Source organism: Takifugu rubripes, chromosome 9 (genome assembly GCF_901000725.2).
Source record: "Takifugu rubripes chromosome 9, fTakRub1.2, whole genome shotgun sequence".
In the NCBI taxonomy this organism is placed as follows: domain Eukaryota; kingdom Metazoa; phylum Chordata; class Actinopteri; order Tetraodontiformes; family Tetraodontidae; genus Takifugu; species Takifugu rubripes.
The window spans coordinates 6,548,135-6,564,286 of NC_042293.1; the positions used below are offsets into that span (position 1 = coordinate 6,548,135).

Here is a 16,152-nt window from a genome sequence, read left to right on the forward strand (position 1 = left end):
CTTCCTGTCCCTGTCCGTGATCAGAATCAGAATCAGAAGCAGGTTTATTGCCATTGTTCATGTAATACACAGTATTACACAAACTAGGAATGTGTCATGGTGTGACGCTGCGACAATCAACATAAAGAAGACCACACTAGAATAAGTTAAATAAAATAAAATAAGACAAAATAAGACATATATACATTATATACATAAATAGTAGGTGGTAAGAGGTATGTGGTAAGAAATAGTGCAGGTCCAAGCAGGAGTAATGTATTGTTCGTGAGTCCGACTGGCTGCTGTACATGGTGCTTAAGTGATAAGTCACTTGGTGTTCAGCAGCCTGATGGCAGAGGGGAAGAAGCTGTTCGTGTAGCGGGAGGTTTTGGTCCGAATGGACCGTAGTCTCCTGCCTGAGGGGAGGGGGGAAAACAGTCCGTGACCAGGGTGGGAAGGGTCGGCCGTGATCCGACCTGCACACCTCCGGGTCCTGGAGATATACAGGTCCTGGATGGATGGAAGCCTGCAGCCGATCACCTTCTCGGCAGCGCGCACGACGCGCTGCAGCCTCAGTCTGTCCCTGGCGGTGGCACCAGCGAACCACACGGTGATGGAGGAGGTGAGGATGGACTCGATGATGGCCGTATAGAACTGCGCCAACATGCTACTGGACCAGCAGACTATCCCGTAGAAGATGGCTGATCCCACCACAGAGTCATAGAAAGTCCTCAGGAGGGGTCCCTGCACTCCAAAAGACCTCAGCCTCCTGAGCAGGAACAGTCTGCTGTTGCCCTTCTTGACCAGGGCGTCTGTATTGTGTGTCCAGTCCAGGTTATTGTTTAGGTGAACACCCAGGTACTTGTAGGACTCCACCACGTCAACATCCGTTCCCAGGATGTTCACTGGTGCAGGCGGGGGGTTGTTACGCCTGCGGAAATCCACCACCAGCTCCTTGGTTTTGCCAGCGTTGATCTGGAGGTTGTTCCGCAGGCTCCAGTCCACAAAGCCCTGAATAAGTTCTCTGTACCCCGTATCGTCCCTGTCTGTGATGAGGCCGACAGCAGCAGAGTCGTCAGAGAACTTCTGGAGGTGACATGAAGATGTGCTGTATGAGAAGTCCGCGGTGTAGAGGGTGAACAGGAAAGGAGCCAGAACTGTTCCCTGTGGGACACCGGTGCTGCAGAGAAGCCGATCTGACTGGGAGCCCTTCACCCTCACAAACTGTGGTCTTTGTGTGAGGTAGTCCAGAATCCATGTCGTGAGGTGGTGATCCACCCCAGCTACCTCCAGTTTGTCCCCCAGCAGCCTGGGCTGGATGGTGTTGAATGCACTGGAGAAATCAAAAAACATGATCCTCACAGTGCTTCCAGCCTTCTCCAGGTGAGTGAGGGAGGTGTGGAGGAGGTAGATGACGGCATCGTCCACCCCGATGCTCGGCTGGTAGGCGAACTGCAACGGGTCCATGAAGGAGCTCACCAGTGGGCGCAGGTGATCGGGGATGAGTCTCTCCAGCGTCTTCATCAGATGAGACGTCAGAGCCACCGGCCTGTAGCTGTTGAGCTCCTTGGGGTGCGGTGTTTTCGGCACTGGGACGATGCAGGACGTCTTCCACAGCTGTGGCACTCTCCCCAGCCTCAGGCTCAGGTTGAACATGTGACTGGAGATCCCACACAGCTGGTCTGCGCAGGACTTCAGGAGCCTGGAGCTGATGCCATCCGGACCCGTCGCTTTCCTGGCCCTGTTCTTCTTCAGGGCCTTCCTCACCTGGTGTGGTGTGAGGGACAGGCTGGAGCAGGGAGGTGTTGGTGGGGGGGATGGGCATGGGCCAGGGTGTGAAGTGTCGGGAATGTGTGAGCTGAAGTTCATGAGAGAGGGGGAGGAGGGGGGACAGGAGGAACAATGGGTTGCAGGCACAGACAGTGGCGGGGGTAGCAGCAGAGGAGACTGGGCTGGGGGAGGGGTGGGTACCTGATCAAATCTATTGAAAAACAAGTTCAGGTCGTTAGCCCACCCCCGGTCGCCCCCAGGTTGGGACTTCTGCTCCTTGAAGCTCCTTTGTGGTGTTAAGTTATATTTTTTCATAAAGTTTGTGTATTTGTAACATTAGATTTTCTTTCTTGGTTTTAGATCTGGTAATGTGTCATTTTTGACATTTGTATCCAATAAAATATTTTGTATTTTCACTCTGAAGCTAAAGAATTTTCTATAATTAAATGACAATATTTGTCATTTTCGAATATAACCTAATTTGCTTATGTTAAATTCTGTTCTTACAAGGCTTGATGCAGTTTCAGAGTCCTGAGTATATTTGAACATCAAAGAACTATCTAAAAACCATCTGTAAATATTGAAATAAAACCATTTCTGTTCTAAGAAGAACTAGTGAAATTATGGCTGAATGACTTGAGGGGTTCTATAAAATCTAAACTGGAAATAAAACAAAGGGAGAATTTAATGTTCAGTGACAAGCAAAACACCTTTTTTCTACTGTTTATTGTTTAAAGCACAAGTTAGTTTCAAATGATAAACACAAAGAGAAAAAGTCAAGTTTGTTGACAGAAGCTGTGAGTCTGAAAACAGAACAGTTGACTCAACGCCAATGCTTCGGTGCCGTTTAGCTCCAGCACCACCAAATGCTCAGCAGCAAGCTGGCCAGAGCCAGGGCAGGCGTCACCATGGTAACGCCACTGGCGGAGTTGCACAGGTTGCTGCTGCAGCATCGGTAGCTGAATTTGGAGATGGACGGGAACATCTGGGCCAGGCGAGAGTTATCGCAATCCGTGTACCTGATGCACTGACGGATGGTCTTTCCCCCTAGACACACACACGCACACACACACGCACGCACGCACGCACACACACACACACACACAAAAGTTAAACACTGTTATATACAGTCTGTAAAAATAATGAAATATGCTTAAAGCTGCAATACAGAGGAGCTCTTGTGTCCCCTGCTGGATGAAATTCCCATCAACATGAGTAACTGAAAGTGAGTGAGTGAGTGAGTGAGTGAGTGAGTGAGTGAGTGAGTGAGTGAGTGAGTGAGTGAGTGAGTGAGTGAGTGAGTGAGTGAGTGAGTGAGTGAGTGAGTGAGTGAGTGAGTGAGTATCTTAAGTTGGGCTGCCCCGTTTAACCGTCATACATGAAAATATGATATCACCGCAAAGTCTCTTCATTTACTTTAAATCAGTGCTTCTCAATTATTTTCTGTTACGCCCCCCCTAGGAAGAAGAAAACATTTTGTGCCCCCCCCCCCCGTGACTATAATTAGTATGAATTTGTCTATGAAATTGTTATAAGTACACCTCTGCATAACATTGTATCCTTATTAACATTAAAGAAAACAAAAAAAGAAAGAAATATAGACCAAAGCAGGATGATTGTTGCCAATATTCGGCACGTTTTTGCTGAAAAAACTCAAGCGGCTGATCAGCGTGACTGGGGTGTAATGTCTTTAAGTGACGCCGTCATTTATTTGGCTTCATGCTGTCCGCTGCCAACATTTTTAGACACAGTAAACACACCGGTCTTTCCTCGTCTCCCACCGTAGTCACAGTGAAGCCAAGCGCTATATATGCTTCGTCATATTTCCTCGTCTTAGCTTTCGGGAGACTTTCGTTTGTCTCATTATCTCCGTCTCTCTCCGCCTTTCATTTCATCACTGTTAAGTATTTTTTCATGCCATCTCTTGATGGTTTGTTCACTGCACTTCCTATCCCTTGCTCTGTGGTGTGTGCGCGCGGGATGTGCAATTACACTTTATTCTAGTACGTAAAAAAAAAAAACATGTTCTCCGGGGTCACACGGCATCGCACCCCACTATTTGAGAAGGGCTGCTTTAAATGCAAAACATTCATCAAACATCTGTTATCAGAAACGGTTCCACAAAAGTTTCAAACCAACTGACCTCCTTCGCTCAGAGAGATGCAGGAGTCCTCGTATGTGCACTCCTGCACGTTCTCACAGCGGCCGGTGTAATCCGAACATTTGTAACAGCGAAGTCCCAAACCTGCAGAAGAGTAAATACGAGGATAAAACATATTAAAAAAAAGAAATAAGGCAACATTTGTAAAACTATACACAACAAACACCAGGTTAAATGTGGAAGTAACCACCCACAGCTCAGTGGGAGCATTTCAACACTGGGAGGATCACACTTCTGTAAACAAACACTGTTTTTCTTCTCCCAGAGAAATTAACTGGAAATACAGGAGATTGTCTTCTGATTAGCGTGTCGAGACCTAAATCTTAGAGAATGTCAACCGTCCACCCACCTGCATGGAAAACGGCCAAACACACGAGCAGGAACAGTCCGAGGCCGCTCTTCATATCGCCTCCCGTTGAACAGTCACAAACAGAATGGAGTTGGAGCGGCTGTGGCGTCCGATCTGTGCCACCCTGCGAGGGAGACAGCAGCTGAGTGATAGCAGCTCTTTGTGTCCTGACTCACAGAGCCTTTCTCTCCACCCTCTTCCTCCTCTTCCTGTCCAACAACCACTAGGCTGCTGCCTCACAGGGAATTTTTTGGCAGCTGCATCCCAGATTCTTCACCCTGAAACTCACCCAATTCTGCAGAAATTCTTTTTGATTAATTCTATTTATTTGCTTTGATTAAACCAGAGTTTATACCTGTTTTAAGAGTTTTGGGCATATTAAAACATATTTAAAGCATACCTAAAATTAGAACATATTTGATAACAGATAAGTAAAGTTTATTAAATATAAAATAAAAATATTACATTTATTTCCCTCAATAAACAGAAAAGTTACAACACATGTTTATGCTGAGACTGGGATTAGACTGCTCTAATGATGTAGATTAGCATTTAACAGTTTACATTTAAAGACATTTTAATTGTCTTTAAGATGGTAGATTTAACGATCGTCGTATTTCTTTCTGTAGCTGCTGACTGTGGTGAAATTAACGCCAGTAACAGGAGCGTATTATTGTTACTCAGCATTAAAGCTACTTTGACCATTGGTCCTTGAACCACTTTCATTCTATTGATCTTTAGACTTGTTGGATCTTATTTTTGGATAATAATAAGATGATTACCTCCAACCTTGAAGTGACACAAAATGAAGCGACACGTCAGAAGTTGTCTGTTCCAAACTCGACGTTGGCAGAGCTGCTTTGGTCGCCGCTACCCGCTGGTGAACCGTTAGCAGATAATGCCAAACAGATAATGCGAACACGACCGTGTTCCTGTCCACGCAAAAGCCTCGTTTGCACGACGACGTCGGCACCAGAAACCTCATCTAACCTGTTATGTTATAAGAACGTGCTATGTTTGTGCAAAATACCGACGCACATTCTCGCGGACTGAAAACGCCACAGCGAGGACTCCGAGCCAGTAGATGGCGATGTTCACAGTTGACTCAGTTTTTACCCAAAAATGTGATGCAGACAACCCACGGTTAGTAAACAAACTGCGCGATAAGATAAAATTATGTAAATCGTGTAGAATATAAGATAGAATGACTTAAATATTGTATTATGTAAGATTAAATGACTTAAACAGATTGTATACTGTAAGATAAAATGACATATATTGTATGGTGTAAGTATTAGAATGATGTAAATATTTAGTGTAGTGTAGAAAAACAAAAACATTATTGTTGTCTGGTTAAAGGAGCCCAGACTGACCTTTGGCGCTGATGTGGGAGACCCTGGCGTTGGTTTGGCATGTGTGTTTGGGTCTTATGCAGAAGCCTCGATGGCACCGGCGGCTCCAATCCCCCATCACAACCTGAATCGTTACATCTGCTCTGGTACCACTGCACATTTATTAACGTTTAGCTGTATATTCTTTGTACCTCTGACTCCCATAATCAAATCATGTCAAAGTTAGTAGAAGAGTCAAACAGCCTAGATGTCTTCAACAGGAGCAGATTCATTTGGATCACAGAGAGGTCAGATTCGGCTTCTGTCATCAGTGAACAAACATTCAATATTGTTCCAATTATTCACGTTATTATGGGTTGTCTGTGCCCTTCCTGGGCCTTGTTTTTTCTGGTGGACCCACTTCCTCTTTCTTTAGTCTCGAGGCCAAATGGCTGCAGGAAATCTCAGCAGGGAGGAAAATTTGCAGTTTCCTAGAAACCAAACATGTTGTCCAGCAGGTTTCCTGACCTCCTGCTTGAGGGCTAAATTGTTTCTGGGGTTATTTTTAAATCATGGGAAATCAGACACACAATCGGTGTTTTGGTTCAACAGGCTTAATTTCTGAATCCAGCAGGGGAAAAAAAGTCAGTTTAGAGAAGTCCAAGTGAAGCAGATCAAACCCTCCGCCTCCTGTACCTGCGATGTATAGACTTTATCCCTCCTTAACTGATTTAACATGCAGAGTATAAATACAGACAAAAGCAACTAAAAAACTGAACATTTGTGACTGTTTAATCACATTGTTGTTGAAAAAACAACTTCAGCTGTGAGAACTAGCTTAGCATATAGGCTAGAGGCAGCAGGTAGGAGCTAGCCCGGCTACACCAACAACTCCAGAAATCACCTGCCAATTTGTTTTCAACCATCATGTTTCAATGAACTGAACAATAAAGCATAAGAGCAATAAAATACATTCTCTGTCAGAACCAACGAGTATAAAACGAGCAAAGCTTTAAAGGCAAAAATGAGGTTGTTTAACCCTCAACATTTTGGACTTCAGCTTTAAATGAAATACAAGCATCTTAGGATGGATGAGAGATGCTTATAGCTGCAGCATGAATGCTGTCGTGAGGTTTTGACACATTTTCAGCCTGAGCTTTAGCAACAGTGGCATTAGTTTGTTAGCATGAGGAGAAAAAACATGTTTCTTTAGTACCGACCAAATATTTACAGCAGCAAACATTTAAACAAATGCATCAAAAACAGCAGCACAGCTTCACCTTTAGCATTTAAATCTTTATGGTACAACTTTCAAGAGAAAATATACTCTGAGCTAATGTACACTTTATACAATATAAACAGGAGGAGGCGTGTGTGCGTTTCCAACAGAAATATAAAGCCTCTGTGAATCGTGTGTGTTCCTGCCAGGCGCCACGCTGAACATCCACAGCAGCCAAGAAGCAGCTCAACAGTGCAGGCGGCAACTTTCACACTGACTGATTGTTCACCACAAATAAATGACTTTTATTCTGGCAACAAGTGATTTATTATTCTATTTACGCTGAGCAGAGCCAATCGGGAGCCTCTTTTTGGAGAGACTCGTTAGAAAAGCTGCCCTGGAAAAGAAAGAGTTCCATATATGTGAGGCAGAGGACAGACGGACAGAAGGCGCAGCTGCTAGATTCTCCTTGTCTGTCCCCTCCTTCTGCCTATTCGACTTTGTTTTGCATCTCAAGTTTTTGTATCTCCTCGTAGCTGTTAGCTTTTGTATTTGTTATATCTGTTTTTTGTCCTTTTTTCTGTGCAGTTTTGGTCTTTGTTGTGTTCTTTTCTCTCAGGTTTAGAAACTGATGCATTTCTGTATTTTTATTTCATGGTTTTGTTGTTTCCAAACTAATAATTCTTCCAGCTGCTCTGGTCGAGTTATGTGCAGAACATCTGAAACTGGAGATGGAACCACTGTTTCCATATTTGTGAGACTGTTTTTTTTTTTTTTTTTACATGTTTAGACCTTCTGCTGTCAGTCATCTGACGTACTTTTATCTTGTGATGAGCTGATCTTCATGTCCTGATGCGTGAGACCGTGTTTAAGGTTGTAACTCCTGGTTGGGAGTAGCGTGCAGCCTCCTTGTTTTTTGCTGACAGCGATTTTCCTGGTCGACCAGCTAAATATCAGGATGCACCTCTGTGTTGAAATGATCGGTGGCGGACGTCCTGTTCATCACCTGTACAGACAAACTGCTCCCTGACTTCTCCTCAAACCAGCTATCCAGCGCTCGTTTCCCGTCAAAGTTGGCGATGGGAGGTCCGTTCACCGCCACGGTCAGCTGATCATTGGTGTGCTCCAACGTTGGCCGGGAACGGTGGTTCTGACACACCTTCTGTAGAGCACCGCGCCCCTTATCGCAGCAGGCTGCAGAACTAGGCTGGACCCTGACAAACTGAATTATCTGGTTTAACAGAGGAAAACGCTGCCGGTACCTGCAGATGTGACCAACGATCTCTTTGAAACCGTTCATAGTGAAGTAGTCGGATTTCAGATCTTTCCATTCCACCAATAGGCTGCTTCGGGCCTCTGGCCTGGCCTGGGAGCCCTCCTGACCTCCAAAGGGAATGGACTCCAGGTGGTTAAAAATGATCTGTATTTCTTCCTCTCCGTAGTCTTTTAAGTCATCTGGGTTGTGGGGCCAGGACGACAAGTCCAAGATCCTGCAGGCATGTGTGAAGGAACGAGACTGCTGGTCCAGCCTTTGGGACAGGATGCTCTGGCTCCTGGTGCAGATCTTTTCACGAATGGACTGGAACTTAGACTCTGCGACGCGCAAGTTTTTCAGAGAAATTCCATTGAAACTTTCTCTGAAACTGTCCTCAAACTCCTGCAGGTACTCTCCAGGACAGTCCACCAACTGACCGATCTCCAGAATGGCCTCCTCAATCTTGGTTTGAACTTGTGACACCAGCAAGTAGTCTCGCTGGAAAGTGAGTGCGAGACGTGAAAGAACAGCTATGATATCCAGGAGGAAGTAGATGAGCTTTACAGACTGATAATCCATGAGGAACTGAAGAAGAGTGAGAGCAATGGCTGCAGCATCAGCCCTCTGAGTGTGGCTGCTGATCTCCTTCAAATGGGCAACTACCTCCAGGTAGTCTTTGATCAGCGCATTTAGGACATTTGGTTCTCCTATGATCCATCGAATGGCTCTAATGTCACCTAAGAACTCTGTCTCCTCTGACAATGTTGGGGCTGTAGAACGAAGATCGGCCATCATGCAAGGGAAATAACGATAAAAACTAAAGAGCTGCTTGAGATTGGTCTCTAGGTCCTCCAGGCATGAGAGATCCTTCCCACTGATGGCATCTAGCACCTCCAGATGGGGCCGATGGATCATGACAGGAAAGCAGAGGATCCAAGGAAATGTCTTTTGTACAGCGGAGTATAGGTTGGATCTCATTCCTGAGGAAATGTTGGTACCATCTATCCCAAAGCCCACCACGAGCAAGTCCTGAAAACGGAGGCCGAGGACACTTAAGGCACGATCCACAGCCTGGAGATAGCCATCCACACTGGTCACACTCAACCTCTGCAGGGACAAAAACTCAGTGCTTGGGGAGCCTTCATTGGTCAGGAACTGGATATAAACCGTTACCACATTAGAGAAAATGTCATTACTTTGGGCGTCCATGATGACACTGAGGAAGGGAGACAGACGCATCTTCTCAGCCAGATCTTCTCTCAAAGCCCGGGCAATGTGGTGAATGAGGATCTGGCAGTCTCCTTCATTCATGTACTGGTCCACCACTCTGAGGTCACACTTCTTCAGAAGCTCTGCCAGCGGCCGGAGATCAGAGTAGGGCCGTCCCTCCAGGGCCAAGTGGTATGCTGCATTCAACAGGATCATCATGTTCTTGCACATCTCCTCTGTCTTCTCTGGATGCATGCGGAGCTTGTACAGCTGCAGACACTTCTTGTGGAGGTTGCTCTGACTGTGAAGTTTGATGGTGTGGATCTTGAACTGCTTGGAGCCGATAATGAAAGCAGACGTTCGTGATGACTGCACAGTGTACTGGCGACACACGTGGCACCACATCTCGTTGAGGGTCGGTGAGTAGCGAAGGAACCAGAACTTCTTCAGCCATTCTTGTTTGAAACGTCGAATCCTCCTGCCACCACCAGAGGAAACCTTGGAAACATCTTCAGGAGAAATCACTAGATCAGCAGAGATGGATTCATCTGCTGAGTCCACATCCTGCTCATCTTCATCTAGAACTGCCTGAGTAGGAGTCAAAGGCTCCATCACTGCAAAGAGAAACATAAAATCCACTAAAATTTAGTATGTGAACTCGTGATGATGGTAGCATCTATGCCTACCATTAGGCATAAACAAAAGTCTTAACACTTAATGAACATTGGAATCTTCAAGTATAAACATTAATATTTACAAAAGGTGCTGAGTACTTTCACCTCAAATATTCTGCCCCTGACTCAAAAACAGCTCTGGTTTTTCCAGGATCATACCTTGAACATCTTCAACGGGGCCTTGTTCGGGATGAGGAGCAACCAGCTGGTTTTTGGGTGGACCTCGTTCAGACCTGGATGGACCATCCCTCTGGTCTCCTTTGAGACGGGAGAGCTCTTCCTCCAACTCTAAGATCCTCCTCTTCAGTTTAACACAGTTGTGGCAGAAAGATGTGGAAGGTTCTTCACCTCTCTGGTTCTCTTCTTCTTTCTCCACTTTCAGACACGGAACACTAAAACCACCTTCTAAGGAGTCGATCCATGAACTGTGTGCTCCTGTTTCACACTCACTCGGTAGGGAAGACTGGGATTTACCCCAAGCTGAGCCTTCTAGAGAGGCCTCCAGGACATCCTTGAAGATCAAATCGATCTTCTTCTTCTTGGCAGGAGGCTGACCATTTGGCTCTTCACTGGGTTTACTGGGACTGTGTTTTCCCCGCACAGTTGAAGGTAGACTCGAAGATTTAAAATCCCTCTGCAAACTGGGCAGTGACTCTGACTTCTTTAAATCTGGAATCAAACCATTGATTTACTTATGTCAGGTAGCAGGAACCCACAGAAAAGATAGACCTTTGAGACCCCACTTCAACAACTAAATGGGATAAAACCCCCGAAATGGCTCAAATAAAAGAATTCTGCAGAGGGAAGCATCTCCTGTCAAACCAACTGAATGGGATTAAAAACTTGCTACTGCAGTGGATGCACGCTCACCTTCTGGCTGAATTCATCACTTTTATAGTTTCCATGGAAACAATTTCTGCAGCTGATTTCAAAACTATAGAAATCACAACGTTGACCTCTAAACACAGCAGTCATACATACACAAACATCAACAGGAGACCTCCCGCCATGTTTCCAGACTGGTTTCTGGTTGGTAAAACCCACTCAGCTGGTATATACAGCTCACCTGCCTCCAGGTTCTGGTCAATGCTCTCCTGAGAGATGGCGTGCAGTCGGTGGATGTAGTCTTCACTGTACCAGACCCTCAGTTTCTCTCCGGCCACCAGCGTGCGACACACCCTGAAGTAGATGTTTTTACAGTGCTGAAACGCTGTCAGGTTCCTGTCACTCTCCTCCGCCGAGGTCCGCACAAACCTGCCGAGCCCCAATGTTAGGTTTCCAGAGATGTGACATGGAATTAGGAAAAGACTGAAGTTAGCTCAACCGCTAACTTCACAATAGATCTCTGCTGCACAACAGCAGCGCTACCTCATCCAGTTGGCTTTGGTCTCATCGCCACCATCGATGCACCGATAAGTGTTGTCAAAGTCAAAAATCTGCAACAAACAAAACAGTAAGAACTGGAACTTTCTGTCCATATTGGTTCTTATCGGGCCTTTGACTGAGTAAACTTACTATCCAAGAAAAGAGGCCAGGTGATTTGTCTTTGGAGACCAGCTCTCCTTCGTATGGACCGAATACAGCCCCCTTGGGGATGTTAGCGTCCAGACAGCGTACATCCACTTCCTGTCCGTTACTGAAGACTTCCAGTCCTGAGGGGATTGTGAGCGCCGCCCTGTTGTTCAGCCCCAGGGCAGCAAACGTGTCAGGGACAAACCGCGGGGGCCCGTGGGTCGGACACTCCTTCTGAAAATAATCCTGGCACTCTTCACAGACTGACGCACAAACATTTGATGCTTTTATAATGTCTGATAGGTGATCAATAACAGTGAGGAGTAATCAATAATGTAGCTGATTCATACTCACACCAGAGGTCCGACGACTGCTCGCTCATGTTTGAACCATGTCGATAGATTCACAGCTTCTTTCACATTGCTACACCTGCAGAAACAGAACCGGTCAATAACAAACTGGTTATCCAGGTGATGTCATCATATCAGTACCAATAACCTAAATTTCAACCCAAAGTGTGTTCTTATCCGGCAGAACACTACAAGAACCTTTAGATACCCGAAGGTACATTTTATGGTTCTCTTGATCAAACAAAGACTTAAGTTTGTTGATATTTATTAATGAAATAACAAGATATTCAAAACAGCCACTACTGATCTGAAATCCCATCACAGCAAACCTGAATTCAGGTCACAACTGTTTGTCTCCTCACGAATTACTTTAAATTAGTCCAGTGTGGGTAATTAGGAATGTCAGAATGATCCATCACAGCATTAACAGCTAAAACAAGTCTGAATTAATTTGATCCAATCAATAATTGTAAATTCCACTCTCAGATGACTGATTAAAATAAGAAATTCTGATGAAAAGCGGTGAAAGGGTTTTTTCTGCAGACTGCGGCAGTCTTCTGTGCGCGCAGCTGCACTGTAGCTCTGCAGGAGTCTGCCAAAAACGCAACACTTTGTAAGCACTGAAAAACAAAAGTTGCCCCCAACTTTTACGTCCACGACGCTCAATAATCCGCAAAATTCGCGTATGATTGGGCGAAGCGGCGTGCAGGAGTTGATCTGCGCCACGGTCTCTGCAGACATCCGGCGATCTGCCTGCTGTGTTCGGGAGCCATGTTCGCTGGCCCCGGTGGCGACTGACGGGCTCACCTGGTGCAGCAGGCTACTGGGACACGGAGTTCCTGCCCCGGGAAAGACCGACTCTGGCCCGACACCGACCCCCCGCCAGCAGCCCGATGACGATAAGGTTCCAGTTAATTTAGAGAGACTCAGTCGCCTTCTCGAGCTTTGACCACCATTTTTATATCACAGGAAATGACATAGAAGCGGAAGAAATACAATTACGCAAAAATTAAAGTTAACAGATGGATTTTGAGGCCGTAGGCAAAAATAGTAATATACAATTTGCACAGAAATGAAATCTATTCAGTAAATCACAAAGAGGAGAGCAATATAAGAGAACCAGCATTCTAGTTTAATAGAATACATTTTTTAAAATGTAATTAGTATATTAATTAACATCTGCATATCTGGTGCAGGTGATGTTTTAGGAGGTCCGTTTTATATTACCCGTATTGGCCCGAATATAAGACGACCCTGATTATAAGACGACCCCCTCTTTTTCAAGACTCAAGTTTGAAAAAAGACTTTTTGAACACCAAATTTAATTTTTATACAGAAAATAATTACAGTACATCTGAAACAAATGATTATATCTTCGACCCACTTTTCTCCAGATTGTCGCTACATTTCTCTATTTTCTGTTATCTCTTATTTTCTTCTCTTTTCCTTCTTACCGATATTTTTTTATTTTTCTTCTTCGTGCTACCGCTATTTTTATTTTTCTTCTTCGTGACAGGGGTTCGCTTTTCCCTGGGACGTTAAGTTCAGCATTCGCTTCAAATATATCTGGCGCCATCTAGCGTTGTGAATGGGTATAATGTCTAGACCGCGAATGTAAGACGACCCCCACTTTTTCAGTCTTGTTTCAACGCAAAAAACACCGTCTTATATTCGGGCCAATACGTAAAGAATAGAGAGTAGAGAATTTTAAGCCACCTGGGTTAGATCATGGAAGTTTCCCATGGATCAAGTTTCCCTTTTACAGGAAAAGGTCATCTTAAATAAATCAGAGTTCCTTTAATTTAGTCAATTTTTGACTGAGAAACAATAAATAAGCATTTTCACATAGTCTTCAGGTAGTTATTGAGGACAAACTTGTTATATTTTATAGGTGACCTGTTCTACTCCATTCCTCTGCTCCTCCTTTCCTTTATACCGCAGAGGATATTTATTATAATTTGTATATTACTGCAAACACGACAGAGAAACTAAAATGACATACATCCTTTCCTTTGACAGTGTGACAGCATGAATTGCATTTAAGAATCTGATTGACTAAACTTCAAAAACCTCAAAAACAGCAGCTTTGCAGGTGTGTCTCAATGTTAGTGAAATTAATACAAAAAGGCAAGAAATTGACCCATATTCTGAAGGTAGCACATTGTCAACCTGTTTCCAGTAGTAATCTAAACTTAATCTATTAATGGATACATATTAAGAATCAGTGTCCAAATTATCTCCACGGTTACCATCAGCAACTGTTTAAACAAGAACATAAATAACAACAAAAGCCTTTTGTGGCATCATGTGACTCCTGGACTAAATTAGCATCAATAATTTGCATATGTGTTTCTATAAAAGACTGGGTCAAGGGATAGGTTGTCAGACTTCATGCCCTGGCAGTTGACTTTGTTATTGTAGGGTTATGAACTGGCCTGGAGCTCTGTAATATTTGTATCTTGAATTGGTTCTATTTGCTAAATACATTTTGAAATTGGTATTTCTCTTCTTGTAGTCTTCATTCAGAGAACACGCGGATTGGCAGTGACACACGAGAGCTATTGCGATCCAACAAAACCTTCAGTGCTGAATAACAGTTCTGGTGGAGCCCTTTTTCATATAAAGCACTAAATAATTTCCTGTTCCGTTCTTAAAGGATGGAAGAGGCATCATATCTTTGGGATCAGGGCAGACGCCAACAACATGTGGGGCTCCACACTCGTGATATGATAGTTGGTCAAACTGTGTCTCTTAATGGTTGAGAGACGAAATGCCCTGGATCCTCTGATTAAGGAGGTTTGCTGGTATTTAGCGTGGCGGCGGCGGCACACGTGACACCACATACAATCCCGAATCACAGAATACCTAAGGAACCAGAACCTTTTCAGCCAGGATTTCTGAAATTAAGTAGATCTGGGTGAGTGTTTGTGAGCAGCTGCATAGCCGGCAAAGGTTCTGTTCTTACTGCCATCACAGCTGCGAAAAAGGCTCCATCCTTGAAAACAGAAGAAAACAAGAACTTCAGAGCAGGACACTATTTCTCCTGCAAACATCAGGGGACTGACCCCCAAATGGTCCAATTAGACTGTTTAACACTACTAAAACATGGTGATCCTTCCGTGTGAGTCACTGAACCAGAACCTGATAAGATAACCAGATCAGAACAGAACATGGATGACACAGCACTCGAATAACAACAAACAAGGTATGTGACTGAACTAGTCGCAAAACTTCCACATTTGAGTTAATGTTAACTTTAGTTTAGGAGATGGACAGAAAACAGAAAGAATTACCTTTCTTTTCTCTTAGTTGATGAAAACATTTATGAAGACGTTTTAAGAAGCTTACAATTGCCATCTAATGAGTAATGAGACCTCTCTCCAGCTTGGGGCAGAAGGCCTCTCTGGACTTGCAGAGTGGATTGTCTGTCACAATAGGAAATAAAACACTTTTCTCCAGCTGTTTTTCCTGCAGAATGATGTCCTCACCTCTGTGATGCTTCTCTCCAGCTTTGCATGTGGACACGGCACTCAGTGTCATGGCTTTTGTTCATGTTTGGTGTTGCTTTTGTCTGTTGTATGGTTTGACACCGACACTCAATGTCAGTTGACCTGTAACAAGACGGCACATTTTTCATTACAAATTGACCTGTTCACGGTGTTATCAGAATGGGACCCAGACCCAACAGAACATGGGGACCAAAAGGATAAAGTCTGCACCAGTTGATCACAGATGGACCTCATGCCACTAAACGTGCCCAAGTGAACGTAAAGAAGTTAAAACAATTACATAGGAGGTTAGAAGCCACATTATCTATTCTAGAGCATCTCGGAGCAGAAGACCAGTGGTGAATGTTGAGACTCACCACAGGATCTCCTCCACAACTCCTGCAACTACAACGAACAAGCCATTTCTTTCGTTACGGTCATGAAACGTTTGGTGGAGTTTTTCTGAAGGCACGTCGCCCTGGTACAAGGGGAACAGAAACGATCTGGAAATCTCGAAACAAAAGACACGCTAACGAGCTCCAACCTTAACATCTACCGCCAGGAGATAGGTTTGGTTTCCCACAATGCACTGCGGTTCTCAATTTAATCTCAACTTCAGAGGTGGTTTGTTTACTTCGTTATTTTATGTCGGTTTGTTTTTTCTTGTGCCTTAGTGAAGAATAATTAGAGATACACATATTGGATGTAATTCCTTTAGGCAAAAGATAATCTGCACAATCAAAAAATATGTTAGCAGAGGATGGTTTCGATCCATCGACCTCTGGGTTATGGGCCCAGCACGCTTCCGCTGCGCCACTCTGCTCGGCTGTTGGGCAACACATTTTTTCGTTTTTA

At 44.5% G+C, this 16,152-nt stretch overlaps 2 protein-coding genes, 2 long non-coding RNA genes and 1 other non-coding gene across 6 annotated transcripts; 1 reads left to right on the top strand and 4 right to left on the bottom strand.

Annotated features, from left to right (window-relative positions):
* Positions 1–2,441: 2,441 nt before the first annotated feature.
* On the bottom strand, positions 2,442–5,259 carry LOC115250961 (CD59 glycoprotein-like). Its single transcript, XM_029841293.1, has 4 exons — positions 5,042–5,259; positions 4,260–4,383; positions 3,893–3,994; positions 2,442–2,796 (listed from the first exon to the last, which is right to left on the bottom strand). The coding sequence occupies exons 2-4, from the start codon at positions 4,312–4,314 to the stop codon at positions 2,597–2,599; spliced, it is 357 nt and encodes a 118-aa protein (XP_029697153.1). The 5' UTR covers positions 4,315–4,383; positions 5,042–5,259; the 3' UTR covers positions 2,442–2,596.
* A 38-nt stretch (positions 5,260–5,297) lies between these two features.
* LOC115250962 (uncharacterized) lies at positions 5,298–7,087 on the top strand. Its single transcript, XR_003889482.1, has 3 exons — positions 5,298–5,402; positions 5,619–5,757; positions 6,953–7,087. It is a non-coding gene; the product is annotated as an uncharacterized lncRNA (long non-coding RNA).
* On the bottom strand, positions 6,189–13,162 carry prdm11 (PR domain containing 11). 2 transcript variants are annotated; one of them, XM_011607218.2, is made up of 7 exons: positions 12,617–13,162; positions 11,814–11,888; positions 11,463–11,722; positions 11,316–11,383; positions 11,014–11,201; positions 10,107–10,616; positions 6,189–9,887 (listed from the first exon to the last, which is right to left on the bottom strand). In XM_011607218.2, exons 2-7 carry the CDS (start codon positions 11,839–11,841, stop codon positions 7,756–7,758), a joined length of 3,186 nt encoding a protein of 1,061 aa, XP_011605520.1. In that variant the 5' UTR covers positions 11,842–11,888; positions 12,617–13,162; the 3' UTR covers positions 6,189–7,755. The 2 variants fall into 2 exon arrangements, with proteins under 2 accessions (XP_011605520.1, XP_029697150.1); XM_029841290.1 differs by having other exon boundaries at positions 12,455–13,162.
* A 1,095-nt stretch (positions 13,163–14,257) lies between these two features.
* LOC105416911 (uncharacterized) lies at positions 14,258–15,899 on the bottom strand. Its single transcript, XR_964795.2, has 3 exons — positions 15,675–15,899; positions 15,298–15,420; positions 14,258–14,804 (listed from the first exon to the last, which is right to left on the bottom strand). It is a non-coding gene; the product is annotated as an uncharacterized lncRNA (long non-coding RNA).
* Positions 15,900–16,048: 149 nt separating this feature from the next.
* Positions 16,049–16,120, bottom strand: trnam-cau (transfer RNA methionine (anticodon CAU)). The gene has a single exon. It is a non-coding gene; the product is annotated as a tRNA-Met (tRNA).
* Positions 16,121–16,152: the final 32 nt, after the last annotated feature.